This window comes from Littorina saxatilis, linkage group LG5 (genome assembly GCF_037325665.1).
Source record: "Littorina saxatilis isolate snail1 linkage group LG5, US_GU_Lsax_2.0, whole genome shotgun sequence".
Classification (NCBI taxonomy): Eukaryota; Metazoa; Mollusca; class Gastropoda; order Littorinimorpha; family Littorinidae; genus Littorina; species Littorina saxatilis.
Genome location: NC_090249.1, coordinates 30,855,905 through 30,874,042, shown reverse-complemented (window position 1 = coordinate 30,874,042; position 18,138 = coordinate 30,855,905). Strand labels below are relative to the sequence as shown.

Genomic DNA, 18,138 nt, shown 5'->3' with positions numbered 1-18,138 from the left:
TCGTGTTGCACGGAAAAAGTGCCGCGGAGATTGACGAAGCGGTTATGTCTTGGAGAAAACATGCAGTGCGTTCATTTTCATTCTGTGAGTTAGACATATTGACTAAATGTTGTAATTTCGCCTTAAGCGACTTGTTTATTTGTTCCTTTTCCAAAAGATAGATCAATAGATACGCAGGTTGTTCTGCAAGTCCTTAGAATCTCAGATTATTGCAGAGCTCAGCGTTAATTTGATCAAGCAATTTTCTCAAATGGTCCTTCCAGAGCTGCGACATATTTTGACGATCTGTATAAATACCTACCAAACACGGCGGCGCGAGTGTTTTTGCCGATACCCTCAATGACCCTGGCTAACTCTCGGACAGCATCATCTGAACTCTGGTAACGGGTTACTCGGAGCTTTTCCTTAACATGTTGCCATGTGTAGCATCAACCCTCGAGTGCCCGTGTTTACAATTGGTGCCATGATGTAAACACCACGGGCAGGCAATGATGCACGTACCACTCTAAGGTGACCGCACGCTACTCCCCAAGAAAAATTGGGGCGATATGTCCTTAAATTAACTTTAAAAAAGATGGGACCACCTTCTTCTTGCCAGTGTTCCGAGATCCTCAATAGTTGATAGGGGTGGAACAGTTTAATAACATCCAAACGGCTGATGTATTGCCCGGGGTCTGATTGATAGACCCAAGTCCCCATCGCCTGTGACAACCTTCCTATAAACCTTAAACTCTCTTTAGTGACACCCGAAGAGCATTTTTATGCACCCTTCGAGACGTACCCCCTTTTGTACACTAGAAAGAGCATGTACACCCACTGTCAGCAACGCTTGTATACCCCTAGATGTTTGTGCCAGATAACATGTAAGGGTGCCGTTTCAATTCTCTCTGTTTCCTTTACCTCCGTGTCTGTGATTTGTTCATCATCTCGTGTCAACTTTCCAACGACAGCAATACAACGTTCATTGCAGTAACAGCATTCATCTGAGTGTGTGTGTGTGTGTGTGTGTGTGTGTGTGTGTGTGTGTGTGTGTGTGTGTGTGTGTGTGTGTGTGTGTGTGTGTGTGTGTGTGTGTGTGTAGTGGTGTGGTGTGTGTATGTGTGTGTATATGTGCGTGGTGTGGTGAGGTGTGGTGTGGTGTTTTGTGTTGTGTAGTGTTGCGTGTGTGTGTGGTCAGGTGTGTTGTGTTTTGTTGTGGTGCGGTGCGGTGTGGTATGGTCTGTTGTGTTGTGTTGTGTTGTGTCAGTTGTGTTGTTGCGTTGCGTTGCGTTGCGTTGCGTTGCGTTGTGTTGTGTTGTGTTGTGATTTGTTGCTTATCCTTGCGTTGGGGTTGTTGTGGTGTGTTGGGTTCTGATATGTTGTGTTTAAATAAACCAATGATCATGCTCAAACACAATAAAATATTAAACAAAATACAACATTAACACTAACAAAAGTACGAAATCTTCAAGTTTAATTGTTCAGCCACTGCTTAATTTACGTAGCCAACTGAAGAATCAAGAAAAATGTGAGTTCATGAATGAATCCAACACCATATCTCCAGTCTTTACTGCCAGTGTTGTTCTCTTGAGTCACATCACAAATCATGTCATCTGAGGCATGCATTTACGTATGACGGCTTACTAGTGCCAAAACCTAGGGTTACCATTTTCACGTAAAAATTAGAAATTAACAGTGTTAATTACTAATTTTCATTTTTGCCTCGTTTTCGGTCACAGTAGTCGGACTTTAAGAGTCCGCACTGAGAGGCTTCAACGTCCGGCAAACATCACTCTCACACTATTTCTGAAATATCTTTTAATAGAAGGCCTTATCGAGCAAGTTATCCGACGGGAAGATGCATGTCACAGTTTTCTGCAATAGCGCTTTCCTTAACGTTGTTTTGGGTATCTTAGAAAAGAATAATCGACCCCGAAAACTTTCGAATCGAAGCTGTTCGTAGCAGACGGACTTTTGATCGGCTGTGGTCTCACACTTTCACAGATATCTTTCAATATAATTCCTTATTCGACAAGTTGTCGGGCAGACAGCCGTACCTCATATTTGTTTCCACTACCACACTCATAAATTTGCTTTGTAGTGTATTAGTGAAGGACAATCGATCCGAAAATGTTCGAACCGAGAGAGGAAAAATCGCGGCCCCTGTGACGTTTTCATCTTTCGCCGTGTTGATATTTCGCTTCTCGGCCTCGTTGATCTAGTATAAACTCTACACTGAACAAAAAAACACCCTTCGATAGTACTGATAAGCGACCTTGTGTACCTTAATTACATTCATGGGACCAAATTTGTCCAACCAATTTTTTTTATTTAACTTAGAAATTTTATTCATCTTAAAATGTTTTCCTTCTTACTCAAGGGACGTAACCACTCAGTACACGTTTTAGAAGAATTCGATTTTGGGGGTGAAATTTATTAAATTTTACCACCAATTTTCTTTACATGCAAGAAACTGACATGCTTTTCGTCCATAAATAATTTCACTTCTTAATTTTACCACAAAACAACATTTCAGTCTTGAGTATATGTCGAGGGGGAAATATGTACACAGGCGAAAGATGAAATCGTGACACCGGCCGGACATGTGCTAAAGGTCCGACCACCAGCAGACGGATCTCTTCGATCGACTCACACACTTTCACAAATATCTTTCGATAGAATTCGTTATTCAACAAGTTGTCGGACAGACAGTTTTTTTTTTTTTTTTTTTTTCTTTTTTTTTTCTTTCTTTTCTTCTTCTTTTTTTTCTTTTTCAGTAAACTAATATGTTTAAGTAAATAAATAAAGATAATCATAACATAAATTTATTCCTTATTATACATTTCTATCCGTAAATAACAGTCTCTAAATATTATTATTTCAAACACTCAATTTAAACTTACACTTGTTTTATACCAGTCCCCTGAGGGTTAAATCCCTTTGAAAAATAAATAATATTTCAAGGGGTGTCCCATATCTAAATTTACTTATACACATTTTTCCAATCAAGATTAAATGGGTAAGATACTTAAACATATCATGTGTCAAACCATTCTTATCTCGCACACAAATCAGCACATCTGTTGCTTGTAAAATAATTGCTATGTTATATCGATCGTAAAACAATGTTTCAAGTCGGACAGACAGTTGTATGTCACGGTTATCTACACATGCGCTCAGCTCTTATTGTTAATTTGCATCGGATTAAAGAACTATGGACCAGAAAAGTTTCCAATCGAAGGATGTTTCGCTCTGGCCGGTGTAACAATCGCGCATGCGCATTGAGCCCCCACAGTCACGAGGCACATGAAAATTAGTAATTAACGCGTGAAAATTACTAATTTTTAGTTTTGGCGCTAGTAAGCCGTCAGGAAGCGAGCCAAAACTGAAAATTAGACATTAACACTTGAAAAATAGTTATTAGCACGTGAAAATTAGTCATTAACACGTGAAAATTAGTAATTTTCACGTCATAATTGTAATGTTCTCGTGAAAATTAGTAACTTTCACGGGTTAATTACTAATTCTTAGTTTTGGCGCTAGTAAGCCGTCATTGTCGAATAAGGAATTATATTGAAAGATATCTGTGAAACGGTGTGAGACCACACGGCCGATCAAAAGTCCGTCTACAACGAACAGCTTCGATTCGAAAGTTTTCGGGGTCGATTATTCTTTTTTAAGATACCCAAAACAACGTTAAAGCTACTCTCACACTGTGCCGAATTGCCCTTGCAAATAGCATTTTCCAATAATTCACAATGATCGGGACATGGTCGCAAGACTTTCGTAAATGTTCTTAACTATTCCTTACAATTCGTCTCTTGTTTTGAACATAGCAACGTGCTCCTAATATTCGCAAGGAAGTCATATTGCTATTTTGTTCGCAACGTACTCGTTAGTACTCGCAAGACATTTGTAATCGGCATCGGAATGTATTCGTGGCGCTAGCAAGCCATTCGCAACCATTCGTTATGCCTGTCTTTACATTGTGCCGAATATCCTTGCGAATATGAACATGTTGTATTCGGCAATAAAATAGACACATGGACATGAATAATATAGAAAATTGGAAGCCTTACCAATCCTTGCGAATGTCTTACAAATAGTTGCGAATGCTTGCGAATGTGTTCCGATCATTGAGAATACATACGCATCAAAATCGCCGTTTAGTTGCAAGACGTTTGCAATATATTCTTACTGTTTTTAAAACATTCGCAAGCAGTTGCAGTCACTCGCAAGCATTCGTAAGGCTTTCGCAACATTCTTATGAATTGGGAAGAAATGGTCAAAACATTCCTGAGAAATTCGTAATGAATTCGCAACCATTCGCAAGATGTTGGCAAAATGTGCACGAATAAAATCCTAACGAATGCTTGCGAGCGCTACGCATACCTTTACGATGATTACGAATGGTTTGCGAATACTTACGAGTACGTTGCGAAACATTCAGAATATGACTTCCTTGCGAATATTAGGAGCATGTTGCTAATGTTCGCAAACAGAGACGAATGGTGGCGAATGGTTAAGAACATTTGCGAATGTCTTGCGACCATGTCCCGATCATTACGAGTTATTGGCGAATTCTATTCGCAAGGGCAATTCGCCAAAGTGTAAGAGCAACATTACGAACAATGCGAATTGCATACTCGTTTTATTCGTAAAATGTTTGCAAGCACTCGCAACACTCGCAAGGCCATTCGCAACGTTCGTAATAGATCCGTATATGGATTTGTATACAATCGCAATGATCGGTAGACATTCGCAAGCAGTCGCAACCATTCGTATGACATTCGCAAGGATTCGTAAGCCTTCGATTTTTCTCTGTTTTTTCCTGTCCATTCGTCTCTTTTTTGGCCGAATACAACATTTTCATATTCGTAAGGATATTCGGCACAGTGTAAGACAGGCTTCCGGAAAGCGCTATTGCAGAAAACTGTGATATGCATCTTCCCGTCGGATAACTTGGTCGATAAGGCCTCCTTTTATAAGATATTTCAGAAATAGTGTGAGAGTGATGTTTGCCGGACGTTGAAGCCTCTCAGTGCGGACTCTTAAAGTCCGACTACTGTGACCGAAAACGAGGCAAAAATGAAAATTAGTAATTAACACTGTTAATTACTAATTTTCACGTGAAAATTGTAACCCTAGGTTTTGGCACTAGTAAGCCGTCATAACTAGGCGTTGTAGTAATCGTGGTTACTGGTGCAGGCTCCGTCTTGTCTGTCGGTGGTGTGCAGGTGATGGGATTTCGTAGCCATCATTCACGTCGTCTACTGGTGTGATGTAGTTATCATCGTCTGGTGTGCTGTTGCGATGGCCGTCTAGGGTACTGTAGCGATGTTCATCTCGATGGTCGTCTAGTGTGCCGTAGTGATGGTTGTCTACTGCACTGTAGCGATGTTCATCTCGAGGGTAGTCTAGTGTGCTGTAGCAATGGTCTTCTGCTATGCTGTACAGATGAACTGAAGCCCTGTCACCTCCACTTTGGATCCTGGCTTGATCAGCTGATTCAGGGTTTGCTGAAAGAGGCAAGCAAAGTTTGGTTGTATGTCATGTGCAACGTGCTCATTTAGCATAAGCGTAAGCCGCTTGTCTTGTTCTGTTTAGATAACTGATTGCCTATGGTAATTTCTAACGATATGCGTAGCTGTTAAAGGGACGTTATCTGCATGTTGAAGTGCTATTTTGTTCCAAACACCAATGCAATATTGCAAACTAAGTCAAATGATAAGGTTCTAATGCTGGAAATCAGTCGGTTTTCAAGGTTGTGAATTATATGCCTTGTTTTCTCTTTTTTAAGTTGGACAAAGAAAATACTTCATGGTTGTTTTAAGAGAGTTCTGTAGTGGATAAGCGTTAAGTCTGAACAGTCATTTCTAGCTCCAATTTTGAAGCATGTCTCCCAAAAATATCATTAACTAATGAGCTGACACTGTTTCAAGTCTTATGTGATAGTCAATTTGATACAATGTATGATATTAGTTGTTTGCAATTTGAACACCCCGTTTGTGTTTGTCATTATGATTCCGTAGAGAATAACGTTTTTAATGTATCCTACTATGGAGCGATCAATCTATAAAGGAACATGGGCCTACCTTGCCCCTGGCCGCTGTAAGGAACGTCTTGGCTGTTGGTGAAAACAGCGGATGCTCTGTGAGGTCGTGACCTGAAAGTACCACTCATTATGGTGTACACAGCATGAGAAGTTCGAAAGCGTGGAGAGAGAGAAAAAGAGAGATAGAGAGAGATAGGGGGGGGGGGGGGGAGCAGAGCGAGAGTCCCATGACGAAAGTTGACACTTTGTTGTCAGGGTATTCAGCACAGACTGCAGAGCTACTGGAAGACATATTTTCCATCTTTGCTAATTCCAGGAAAGACACAATAGGCAACAAAATTGGGAGTCGAAATTTGCATTTGTTTGTCGGTAGCCAGAGGCAGAGAGAGAGAGAGAGAGAGAGAGAGAGAGAGAGAGAGAGAGAGAGAGAGAGAGAGGCGGACGGACGGACGGACGGACGGACGGACGGACAGACAGACAGACAGACTGACAGAAAAACAGAGAGGGAGAGAGACAGAGAGAGAGAGAGAGAGAGAGAGAGAGAGAGAGACAGAGACAGAGAGAAGGACAGAGATAACGAGGAAGTTTGATTAATTGATATGAACTTAATTTACTGGCTGACTCATCCAACTAAAAAGGAAACGGATGGATGCGACTTTACAAATAAAGCTTATCAGGAGATGAATCGGATCAACTGATCTCTCCATGATACAACGCAAGATTATGTGTGCTTTTGAAAACATTTGGTGTGACTGGATTGTGTGCTCTTTCAACTTTTCATGTGAACAACCGGGGGTCAGGTTACCCGGAAATGTCTTTTTTCACTGGTAAATATTCAAATATACCGGAAATAAAATTGGTAACCGGTCATCCATATATAAATATATATTTTGTGATGTGTCTTCCTGAGAAATGTCCTGTAATCACGATGTGTAAGGCCCAGTTTTTATACTTGTTTTCTTTGTCAAGAGCTGACTAATGGTTTGAAAAAGGGCTTGTACGATCACTAATAAAATGTCTGTTGCTTCTAATAATTGTGTCTGCATTGCACCACATGCAAAATGTCTCAGTTGAGATAATAAAGTTGTCATGTCTTGCGTCTTAGGTCTCATACTCACGGTGTCTTTTGTGTCCTGAATAGATGCAAGGTCCAGTGATCTGTCTTGCCCTGTTTCTGAGCTCGTCTTCTCAAGAAGAACACGATGAGGATGAGACAAATGATGATGACGACAGCGAGGATAATGGCGACTACAGCGGCAATTACCGCAGACGAGACACCAGAGTCGCTGTCCTTCGCAGAATATGCCTCCGTGGGATTGTTGGTTTGGAAATTATCGGGTGCTGTTGAACAGAAATGTTCAGTCTTTATTATTCCGTGTTTTGTTTTGTTTTTCAATGTGGGGTAACATTTTTGATATGAAAGCTATTACGATGCACATGATAAAAACGCTCACATTCTGTACAATACACCCATACGGACTGTGCTTTATGTAACGAATTTACCCCCCGCGGGTTAGGGGGAAGAATTTACCCGATGCTCCCCAGCATGTCGTAAGAGGCGACTAACGGATTCTGTTTCTCCTTTTACCCTTGTTAAGTGTTTCTTGTATAGAATATAGTCAATCTTTGTAATGATTTTAGTCAAGCAGTATGTAAGAAATGTTAAGTCCTTTGTACTGGAAACTTGCATTCTCCCAGTAAGGTAATATATTGTACTACGTTGCAAGCCCCTGGAGCAAAGTTTTGATTAGTGCTTTTGTGAACAAGAAACAATTGACAAGTGGCTCTATCCTATCTCCCCCCTTTCCCCGTCGCAATATAACCTTCGTGGTTGAAAACGACGTTAAACACCAAATAAAGAATGTAACGAATAAGTTTCTTTTCGACATGGGGTTGGCGCAGTCCATGCCATTTACCTTGAATTGCTTTCTTCTTCTTCATCTTCGATATCGAAAGCTGAATAGATTTGCGAGAAACAATTAATGCAGTTCTTAAAATCAACGCTAACATTTATTGAGAGCCATGTGTACAGAAAAGGCAAATCACAGCCTTCATGGAATTCACAAGAGGACCTTAATCAGACCTCTTTTTCAAGTTTTCCCCGTAATTATTACCTGGTAAAGCGGTACAGCTGCATCACATCAGATCGTCGTACTCAGTTGTAATGTAAGGCTTCAAAGTCAAATCCCTTCCTGTGACAACGATCACGTAAACCGTCACAGATTATGTCTGTCCAGGCTTTGACACGGGGTGGGAGTATCCTGACGCTTGGACACACACAAGTCCAACAGCCTGCATGCTTGCCTACGATGTAGATTTGGAAGTTTTTGTTGTTGATTGATCTCGCAGATTGACGCAGTAAATCAAGATGGCATATCAAATAAGGAATCGACAGAAGAATAAAAACAAGAACAAAAATCAAACACCATGTCTTAAAATTACTTGAAACGGCATCTACCTGTGCTATGTTCGCTGGGTTGGGTATCGATGTCCACGTGCGTGTTGTCGGTCGATAGCTCAGTTGCTGGAACGGATGTCGTTGTTGGTGTTGGGGAAGGGGGAGAAATGTCTGGCTGGCTGAACTCAAAGACAATGTTATCGACGTCAACCGTGCCTCCACAGGACTCGCTCGTTATCTTCCTTCCTTCAAACACTATCTGTGCAACAGGAAATAGGAACAGATTATTTGTTTTTCGCTGGAACTGATTTGATCGGAGCTTTCTCTTACCAAATGCTGAGACTAGATATCTTGACACTGCTTGCAACAATACCCAAAACAACTAACAAACAAACAAACAAATTAGAATCAGATATGCAATGTCTCATACTACGATATCTTTGCAGATACATGGAGAATACTGTTGGCTTCTCAGTTTACACGATTTAAATAACAAATTTATTAAGTGTGTCGTTCATTAACAAAAAACAAAAAACATGTGAAGAAGCAACGAGTGTAAACTGTGCAGGAAGCCTTGTACTATTCTGTTTATCCTATTAATACTTCCGTACCATCTACCTCAAACTTAAATTCGTCTCCGTCATTTTAAATCAATCGCGATATCGTTTGACCTCTTGTTCTTGTTTTACACGATACACACACACACACACACACACACACATATATATATATATATATATATATATAGGCAAATATTTAAAAACAATCTCCTCAAAAGTTTTTGTGATGAATATGGAATATGTTTATTGATGATGATCCAAATTTTCGCCCTCACGGGGGGCTTCTTCAGGGTGATAGAATGATGAAGGATGATTCGGATTGTGCCACCAAGAGAATGGTGTGACGTAATACAACATTATAATTGTGGTCTTTCTCGCGTGTGTAGGATATACACGTACGTGACATGATTTGTTTCCTCTTGCATGTGACCTACAGATACATGTGTTAAGTCGTTCTGCTTAATTTGTTTTCAATAAAAGGGAAACAGATCGAAAGTTTGCTCTGAAATTGATGTCTGTTTCAGACCTTTCTTGGAAGAAGATCTGATATAGAATGTAATTCTGCTTCAGACGCATTTACTTCCTTGAATTACAATTATTAAGTAACTTCAAAAATCTATCAAAGCTACATAAGCTTTCTCGATACAGATTCCGGGACGTACCCCCCCTCCCCTTCCGCCCCGCTCCCCCGAAAAGATTGATGAAAATCAATTTTTTTTAACAACATTTGAAGTAACGGTTGTAAAAAGATATGAGCTTTTTTATGGAACTTTCTTCGTTTTCATTGTGACAGACCTACATGAAATAGCTTCAAACACGGAGAACACCATGCACACGGAGAAAGGAAACACACTTGAATCGGTCCCGCATAGCCAAATAGGTCGAAGCAGAAGTTGAAGGGACATTAAAACGCAGAACCAGTCAACCATGTCGCAACAAATAATAACGAAGAAAACACAAATGATAACTACCTGAAAACTCGGCTCTGTACAAGGCCTTTGTAGACCTGGCGACGTCTCAGAGTTCAAGCCTATAAAAAAAATTTCCAGTCACATCCACAGTCCTCCACAGCAAGGTCCAGTTGGTCTCCGTCACCAGAAAGACTGATAGCTGACAGGCACGCTTATCGTTCTTGATGTGGCGGGTAAAACTCAGCTTGCACGTCTGGTTGACCGAGCCGTGCAGCATTGGACTGAACAAAAGACCCGTGTCGTTGACTTGTGCGCTGTCCATGTCCAGCGCCATGTAGTGATCACCTGTTTTACATACAGGTGGAAGCGGAGGATAGTGAATGGATTCATCATTAATCTCGGCGACTTGAAATAAGTTAAGTCGTTTTACCGGCTGGCCACGCCAAACGACATTCAAAATCTTAAGTAAAGTCAGACATTTTGTTGTTGTCCTCACTGAATAGTTGTTCTGATTGTCAAATTAGGTTTTGCTAGCACACAGAATTCTCTCGAAATGTCAGAACATACCGGAACTACCGGCAATATGTCATGCAACACAGGCTGTCAGGCTGATATATACCCCTTTTTCAGTCAGTCTGTCAGTCAGTCAGTCAATCAGTCAGTCAGTCAGTCAGTGACCAATCCAGTCTGTCTGACTGCATGTATGCCTGTTTCTGGCTGATATTCAGGAAGTGTAATTTCATAAAGACGGTTTGTGCTAAATGTTAAAACATGGGAAGTCCAACGGTTAAAGGTACATTCCTTCACGCTCAACCCATCATGTAAACCGCTACAGATCTGTCCAGGCTTTACATGGAATAACAGCATCCTTCCAAGTGGATAGGCCTACATAACACAAACCAACAGCCGAGTTGCTGTCTCCGCAAAGTGGAATTTTGTTGAGAGTGAATACATTTCGCAGATTGACATAGGTGTCATTTAGAAAATTAATTCAGAACGGGAATTCCCACTCTGCACAGGGAGGGGCCAGGCTGTAGTTTGTTTGTGTGTGTCACTGCGGAAGGATGGACTTATGTCAGGCAACATTCTGGACAGATCAAAAATATGCTTGCACAAGAAGCCGTTTTAAACAAAAGAATGTACCCATTTGTCAGTGTTAGATACACAATGTACTCACTATAAGGGATATGCACATCATCTAGTGTCCAGTGAAGCGTAGTGTTTTCGCTGTTCTTCCATCCACACTGACCGTTTTCAAAATCACACGATACTGCAACATGATACAAACGGAACAGTGAATCACAGGAAAGTAGGACTAGATGCTTGAGTCACTCAGTGTAATTTCAGAAATGTCGAATTGACTCGGTAGGGAAAAGGGAATCATTCTTACAAAATATTGAAAAAAGACAGGAACGTTGAAAATGCAACTCACTTGGGTGCTGCTCCCATCCTCGTACATATGTCCATGTCATGCCACCGACCACACACAACACGACAGCGACAGACCAATGTCGTACCATGTTGCTTCCTGAAGCGGTGATCTCTAATTTCAGGGGCGGACCCAGGGGGGGGGGGGGGGGTTCCAGGGGTTCCGGAACCCCACCCCTGGAAAAAGCATGTACCTTGCTTTGACTTTTACTAGTTTTAGCACCAAAACAATGCTGCTCTTAACTCTCAAAACAAGGCCCAGAATGCACCAGATTGCACAGATTTTAACCGTTTTTCAAACATTTTCCGGGGGAGCATGCCCCCGGACCCCCTTCGCCACTTCGCTGATTTGCCCCCCCCAAAAAAAGGAGGAACCCCCCCCTTACAACTCATTTGGTCCGGCCCTGCTAATGGTAGTTAATCAGTCACACACAGTCTTTTACTTCAGTTGTAGGCAAAGAGGGTTGACACAGGATTTCAAAGCGAAGTCAGGAACATACTCTGCTTTGATTGTTTAGTTTTCGTGGAGCAGTTGGCAGATTCCATTCTGACAGGTCATTTATGTCACGTGACAAGCACATACCGCTTAGTGTCAATTTATGCAGTATCCGTTTGAAAAAGGTTGTTATCACATTTTGGTCCAACGAGCAAACAAACCTGCACAGCCCACGTCTTCCTCTTTCCTGGTATCCGCACAACAGGAGCTTGAATCCCGGTTTTTTGATAGTTTATTTCTTTCTTTGCTTATCTATTTGTTTCTTTTCCCTAAAAAATAGATAGATAGATAGATCATGATAGACAGACAGACAGATAGACAGACAGACAGACTAGACAAGACAAGACAAGACAAGACAAGACAAGACAAGACAAGGCAAGACAAGATAGATAGATATATAGAAAGATAAATGGGTGATAGATTGATAGATAAGACAAGATAGATAGATAGATCGATAGACAGACAGACAGACAGACAGACAGACAGACAGACAGACAGACAGACATACAGACGGACAGACGGACAGACAGGCAGAAACACCGACCGACTGACCGACTGACCGACCGACAGACTGACGGACCGAACGAACGACAGGCAGACAGACAGACCGACTGACCGACCGACAGACTGACGGACCGAATGAACGACAGACAGACGGACAGACAGACAGACAGACAGACAGACAGACAGACAGACAGACAGACAGACAGATAGATAGATATATATATAGATAGATAGATAGGTAGATAGATAGACAGACAGACAGACAGCTAGATATAAAGAAAGAGACAGTTCCTTCCGATGATGAAAATGTGGCTCTCGGACAGTGAATTTGCTGATTTCCCTAACCGTGATAGTTGAAGAGCAAAGAGGTAGCCTACTGAGTGTGCACACAAAAAAGTGTATCACTACGACTTCATATGGATACTTTTTGTGGATATACATGTAATACACACTAAAAACACTCACAACTTTTCCTAATCTGAGTTCTGAAAAATGCAAAAAGTTCTATGTAAGCGCATGTGCTCCGTACTTGTGCAACGAGGAAGTACCATGCATTGCATCCATTCGGTTCCTTTTGCTCTTTACTCCTCTCATTCCCTACCTCTCAACACCACCCCCTACCCCCGCACCCTTTTCAACAATCAATCAACCGTTTTTCTTTGTATACGTACTGGATTTATACCCCGTTGTGAAATTTACCCTTGTAGCCTGGGCGCCTAATATGGACCAGTGAAGCGGTCTTCACGAATCACTGTAAAAAGCCCCCTATATTTCAAAATAACATGATACAACTTAGTGTACAAGTCAGCCTAATTAAAATATGCTCTAGATTTATCTGTTTCGGGTTGATGAGAGCATTATTTGAAGCACACCAGGAAACTAAAGAAGCTTATCAAAAACAGAGTGAAAATAAGTGAAATTATCAACTTCCACGAAAAAAAGACTTTTCGTTGCATTTTTTTTAAATCTCGAGGGCTAGTTATAGGTTATTACCAGCAAGCTTCTTAATGAATTAATGAAAATAGCCTTTAGCTTTTATTTTCTTCGATTTGTTGAAGGTGGTCCATATTAGGGGACTCGCACATACTTTGAGATTTTGCTATTATTTTTTGTTTGCAGTAGAAATTATGGGTCAGCACTGCTAAAATGTAACAAATGCGGTCTTAGCTGTCACATATAGCAATTTTTGTTTGATAAAAGCTTTGGCTGTGGACAGAAACGAGTCCGTTTTAGGCGGCAAATTTAGAGTGAACGCTGCCAAACGTGAAAAAAAGAGAAAAGAACAAATGGTTTCGGGTGCATTTTCTGTCATAATTTTATGCATCATTATTCCTTTGTTATAATTCATTCTTGACTTTAGAGGTAGGACCCCTATGTTGATGTAATACTACTTTTAGCGCTCTTTTGTGTAATCTGCTGAGTAGCTTTAGGGAATTATCACTTGCTGAGTCCCATAGAGTGGATACGTAATCAATAAGAGACTGAATATGAGCAGTAAAAAATAACTTCCTGGCTTGACAATTAAGAGAGAGAGAGAGAGAGAGAGAGAGAGAGAGAGAGAGAGAGAGAGAGAGAGAGAGAGAGAGAGAGAGAGAGAGAGAGAGAGAGAGAGAATACGAATACGAAAGTTTATTCAGTTTTAGGCCAGAGCCCCTTCTGAAGGGTATGCGCCCATATACAACATAATCATAGTAAAACATTGTGTTTCATAAATGACCCAAATTTGTACACATCAAACAGTAATACATGTGTACATAAATCATGTCACAGTGATTAATCTTTTCATTCCCTGATAAATGTATTGTGCTAATTTGGATATTTGACTGACATTTCCAGTAGACATAAGCAAAGTATATCGGTACATACATGGATGATTATAATATTTTGGCTTTATCAATAATACTCTTAGGTCACGTAGTGCAGGACAGCAAAACATAAAGTGTATTTCATTTTCTTCAGCCAATTTACACAGACGACACAACAAATCTTCCTCACTCCGTACACTATACCTACATCTGTGTACAGCGAGATCCGAAACACCGAACCTAAATTTAGTTAATGCACTTTTCACATAGCTGTTCATTTCCATATCTATATACACTTCAGTACTGCTTCCGGTCTTAAACAATCTGTATGTAGAAAATCGATCACTGCTTTGCATATGGCCGTTCCAGTCTTGCCATCTGCAATCTATCAATCTGTCTAAAACATTTCAAAAATCCACCAATACTGTCCACCCCTTGGTTGTACCATACATCTGCAAACCCATGAGAGAACAAACACTTTCGAACATCCGTCGCCCATGTAATTTTGCCATTACAATCTAAATTATAGAGAACTTTGTATGCTTTACATGGAATCTTAGAATTGTCCATTTTTGTTAATTTTAGCCAATATGTAATGCACTTTACATATGAGTTTAGATATATTGGGAATCTTCCCAATTCACCATACACAAGGTCGTTTGGTGTTCTCATGTCTACATGTAGGAATCGTTTTATGGCGAATAAGTGCAGTTTTTCTATTTCCGTACCTTTTTGGAAAGCCCAAATCTCAGCACCATATTGCACAATCGGTTGAACTTGAGAATCAAACAATTTCGTAAACAATTTGTAAGAACTACTCTCTAACTTGTGCAACACACGAAGTATACCAAACACTGCCCGTTTACCCCTACTCACCAAATCTTGACACGAAACATTAAAACTGAGTCTCGTGGAAAAAAATATTCCTAGATACTTATAAGCGTTAACAACAACAACTCTATCTGCACCATAATTCCATTTTTCACAACTAGCTAAATATCCTCCTTTACGGAAAACAATAATATTAGTTTTGTTCATATTAACTTTCAACTCCAATCGAGAAGCTGCATTGTACAAATTATTCAGCTGTCTTTGCAGGCCAACAACAGTTGTGGAGAGCAATACAATGTCATCAGCAAAAAGCAATATGAAAAATTCAACAAAATCAAATGTCACACCATGTTTTCCATTTTCCATTACTTCCAAAGCTAATTCATTAATGAATAACGAAAACAACACAGGGCTACATACATCACCTTGTTTTACCCCATATGTACAATTTATTACATCAGTAAATTTAGCGCCACATCTTATTTTAGCTTTCACATCCAAATACATGCTTTTCACACAACGATGCAATTTTCCTCTAATACCGTTTTTCATAAGTACAGGCCACAGAAGTTTCCTAGAAATCGAATCGAATGCCTTCTCAAAATCAACAAATGCTACATACAATTTTCTGTTATTTGTAAACTGTTTCTGAATGGCCGCCAGGAGTGTAAAGATATGGTCAACTGTTGAATGATCTTTTTTAAATCCAGCTTGATGTTCACCAGTAATATCATTAACTTTATGCTAATCCATTCCTGCAATCTGTTATTAATTATGGAGCTATATAATTTACTGCTGACATCACACAGTGATATTCCCCTGTAGTTATTGGTGTCATTTATCTGACCTTTCTTAAACAGAGGCAAGATTATTGATTCCTTCCAGTTGTCCGGGTAAAAACCACTATCAAACAAGACATTAAACAACCTTACCAAAAACATCACCACAGCCTCACCCGAATGCTTGAACAACTCACCAATCAGCCCATCTGGACCAGCAGACTTTCCGTTCTTCAGCTTTCTAATTGCAAGAGTGACCTCTTCTTTCGAAATCGGTCTATCTAATACATGTTCAACAACATCCTCATCATTTCCTTCATCATTAACATCAGCATTTTCATCCACAGCACCATCAACGACGTCCACTATAGCTACATGTGTGTCCTTCTCTAATACATTCTTAAAATGTTGGAACCAATCATCTAAAGTAATGTTATGACGCGGCTGCGTTTTCCTCCGTGAAAGTTTCTTCATAGTTTCCCAAAATAGTTTCTGCGATTTTACTGAGTTGCTCAAGTCAGCGATTAGACCAGCGTTGTAGCTTTTCTTTTTCCTAACAATCAGGTATTTATATTCACGCCTAGCAATGCAATATATATTTTTATCAATAACATCTTTTGATTTTCTACATTTATGTAACATCTTACGGACATGACTTCTTGCTGTTTGACATTCGTGGTCAAACCATTCTCTCTGTAACGACTTACCACCCATTGAAATTCTTTTCTTCATGCATTCAGCTTGCTGTTTTATAACATCATTAAACTTGTTCAGTGCGGCGTTAACATCTGTCTCAATTAAGGCAGCAGCATTGACAAGTTCGTACTGTACATCACCTGAGTTCATTAAAGAGGAGAAGGCAGCCGCACATTCAGTCTTCCAACAATATTTGACAACAAATTCGTCAACCTCACAACCAGCTTCATTCATAATGGCATTCGGCATACATCTTTTAACATTCAAAGCCAACTCCACCGGCATATGGTCTGATTCAATACGCTCTAAAACATTCAACTTGCATTTATCCGCAGCTGATTCAAATAGATTTACAGACATCAAAAAGTAGTCATTCACACTGTTTCCACTGTCAGAAATAAATGTGTATCGTCCACGAAGGTCACCTTGACACATTCCATTTAGAATACACAATCCGAAACCAGTACACATACAAAGCAATTTTTTCCCGTAATTGTTCAAGATTTTATCTTCGGAAGACCTTTTTGTCTCAAACAAATCAACTTTACTAGCATGTACATATAAATCATTTTCGTCAACATAATCAGGTGTAATATCCGAGGTCCTAGAATTCAGGTCACCACATACGATTACATCTACATCATCCAAAGACAAAAGACTATCCGCCAAGCATGATTCTAAAATATTTATTCCATTTTCAAAATCAAAAGCAGTATAATACGGTGAATGTTCAGGTGGAATGTATGCACAGAGAAGCAAAATGTCCTTAGTGAACCTAAAGTACTCTTTATGCAGAACAAACGAAAGGAAGTAGTGGCTATCACTTTCCAACTGTGTAACGTGAGGGATAATATTATTCCGTATTAGACATATCACCCCACCCGAACATCTTCCCTGCCGCGTCAATTTGACTGCTGGCTTGACGAAAACCGTATGGTCATTAAAAAGACATGACTCGAAGGTTAGAACAAACGTCTCTACTAGACAGACAAAGTCATAAGAAGAAAGAAAATCAACAAACTCGGGATCGTCTAATTTTGACAAGATACCGCAAACATTCCAATGAAGAAAAGATAATGAATTAAAAAAAAATTCAACGTCATCAGGTCGATCAGTGCCATTTAAATTTGACGCATCCGCCACCTCGTCACCACCGTCACCATTCTCACCACCACCATCAGAGAGAGAGAGAGAGAGAGAGAGAGAGAGAGAGAGAGAGAGAGAGAGAGAGAGAGAGAGAGAGAGAGAGAGAGAGAGAGAGAGAGAGAGAGAGAGAGAGAGAGAGAGAGAGAGAGAGAGAGAGAGTGAGAGTGAGATGGGTGATTTAATGTATTCATTTTTATAAAGGCTACAACAAACAAACAGCCAGTCGATCAACTAAATATCGAAGCCAATAGTTGATCACTTAAGTAATCAGTGGTAGCGAAAAAGGAAATCATTCTTACAAAATATTGAAAAAAAAGACAGACAGACGTTAAAAATGTAACTCACTTGGGTGCCGCTCCCATCCTCGTTCACCTGTCCATGTCATGCCACCAACCACACACAACACAACGGCGACACACCAATGTCTTAGCATGTTGCTTTCTGAAGCAGGGATCTCTAATGGTAGTTAATCAGTTACACACAATCTTTTTATCCAGTTGTAGTCAAAGAGGGTTGTCACAGGAATTCAAAGCGAAATAAAAAAAAACGA

At 40.2% G+C, this 18,138-nt stretch overlaps 1 protein-coding gene across 2 annotated transcripts in view; it reads right to left on the bottom strand.

Annotated features, from left to right (window-relative positions):
* Positions 1–2,841: 2,841 nt before the first annotated feature.
* LOC138966849 (uncharacterized) overlaps positions 2,842–18,138 on the bottom strand; it is a 47,090-nt gene continuing 31,793 nt past the window's right edge. The window contains exons 4-7 of one of the 2 annotated variants that reach the window (XM_070339208.1): positions 8,493–8,691; positions 7,153–7,375; positions 6,075–6,145; positions 2,842–5,498 (exon numbers count right to left, since the gene is read on the bottom strand). In XM_070339208.1, coding sequence (XP_070195309.1) covers positions 5,176–5,498; positions 6,075–6,145; positions 7,153–7,375; positions 8,493–8,691 — 816 coding nt within the window. In that variant the 3' untranslated portion in view covers positions 2,842–5,175. The remainder of the gene's footprint in view (positions 5,499–6,074; positions 6,146–7,152; positions 7,376–8,492; positions 8,692–18,138) is intronic. The other variant, XM_070339207.1, reaches the window with a different exon arrangement.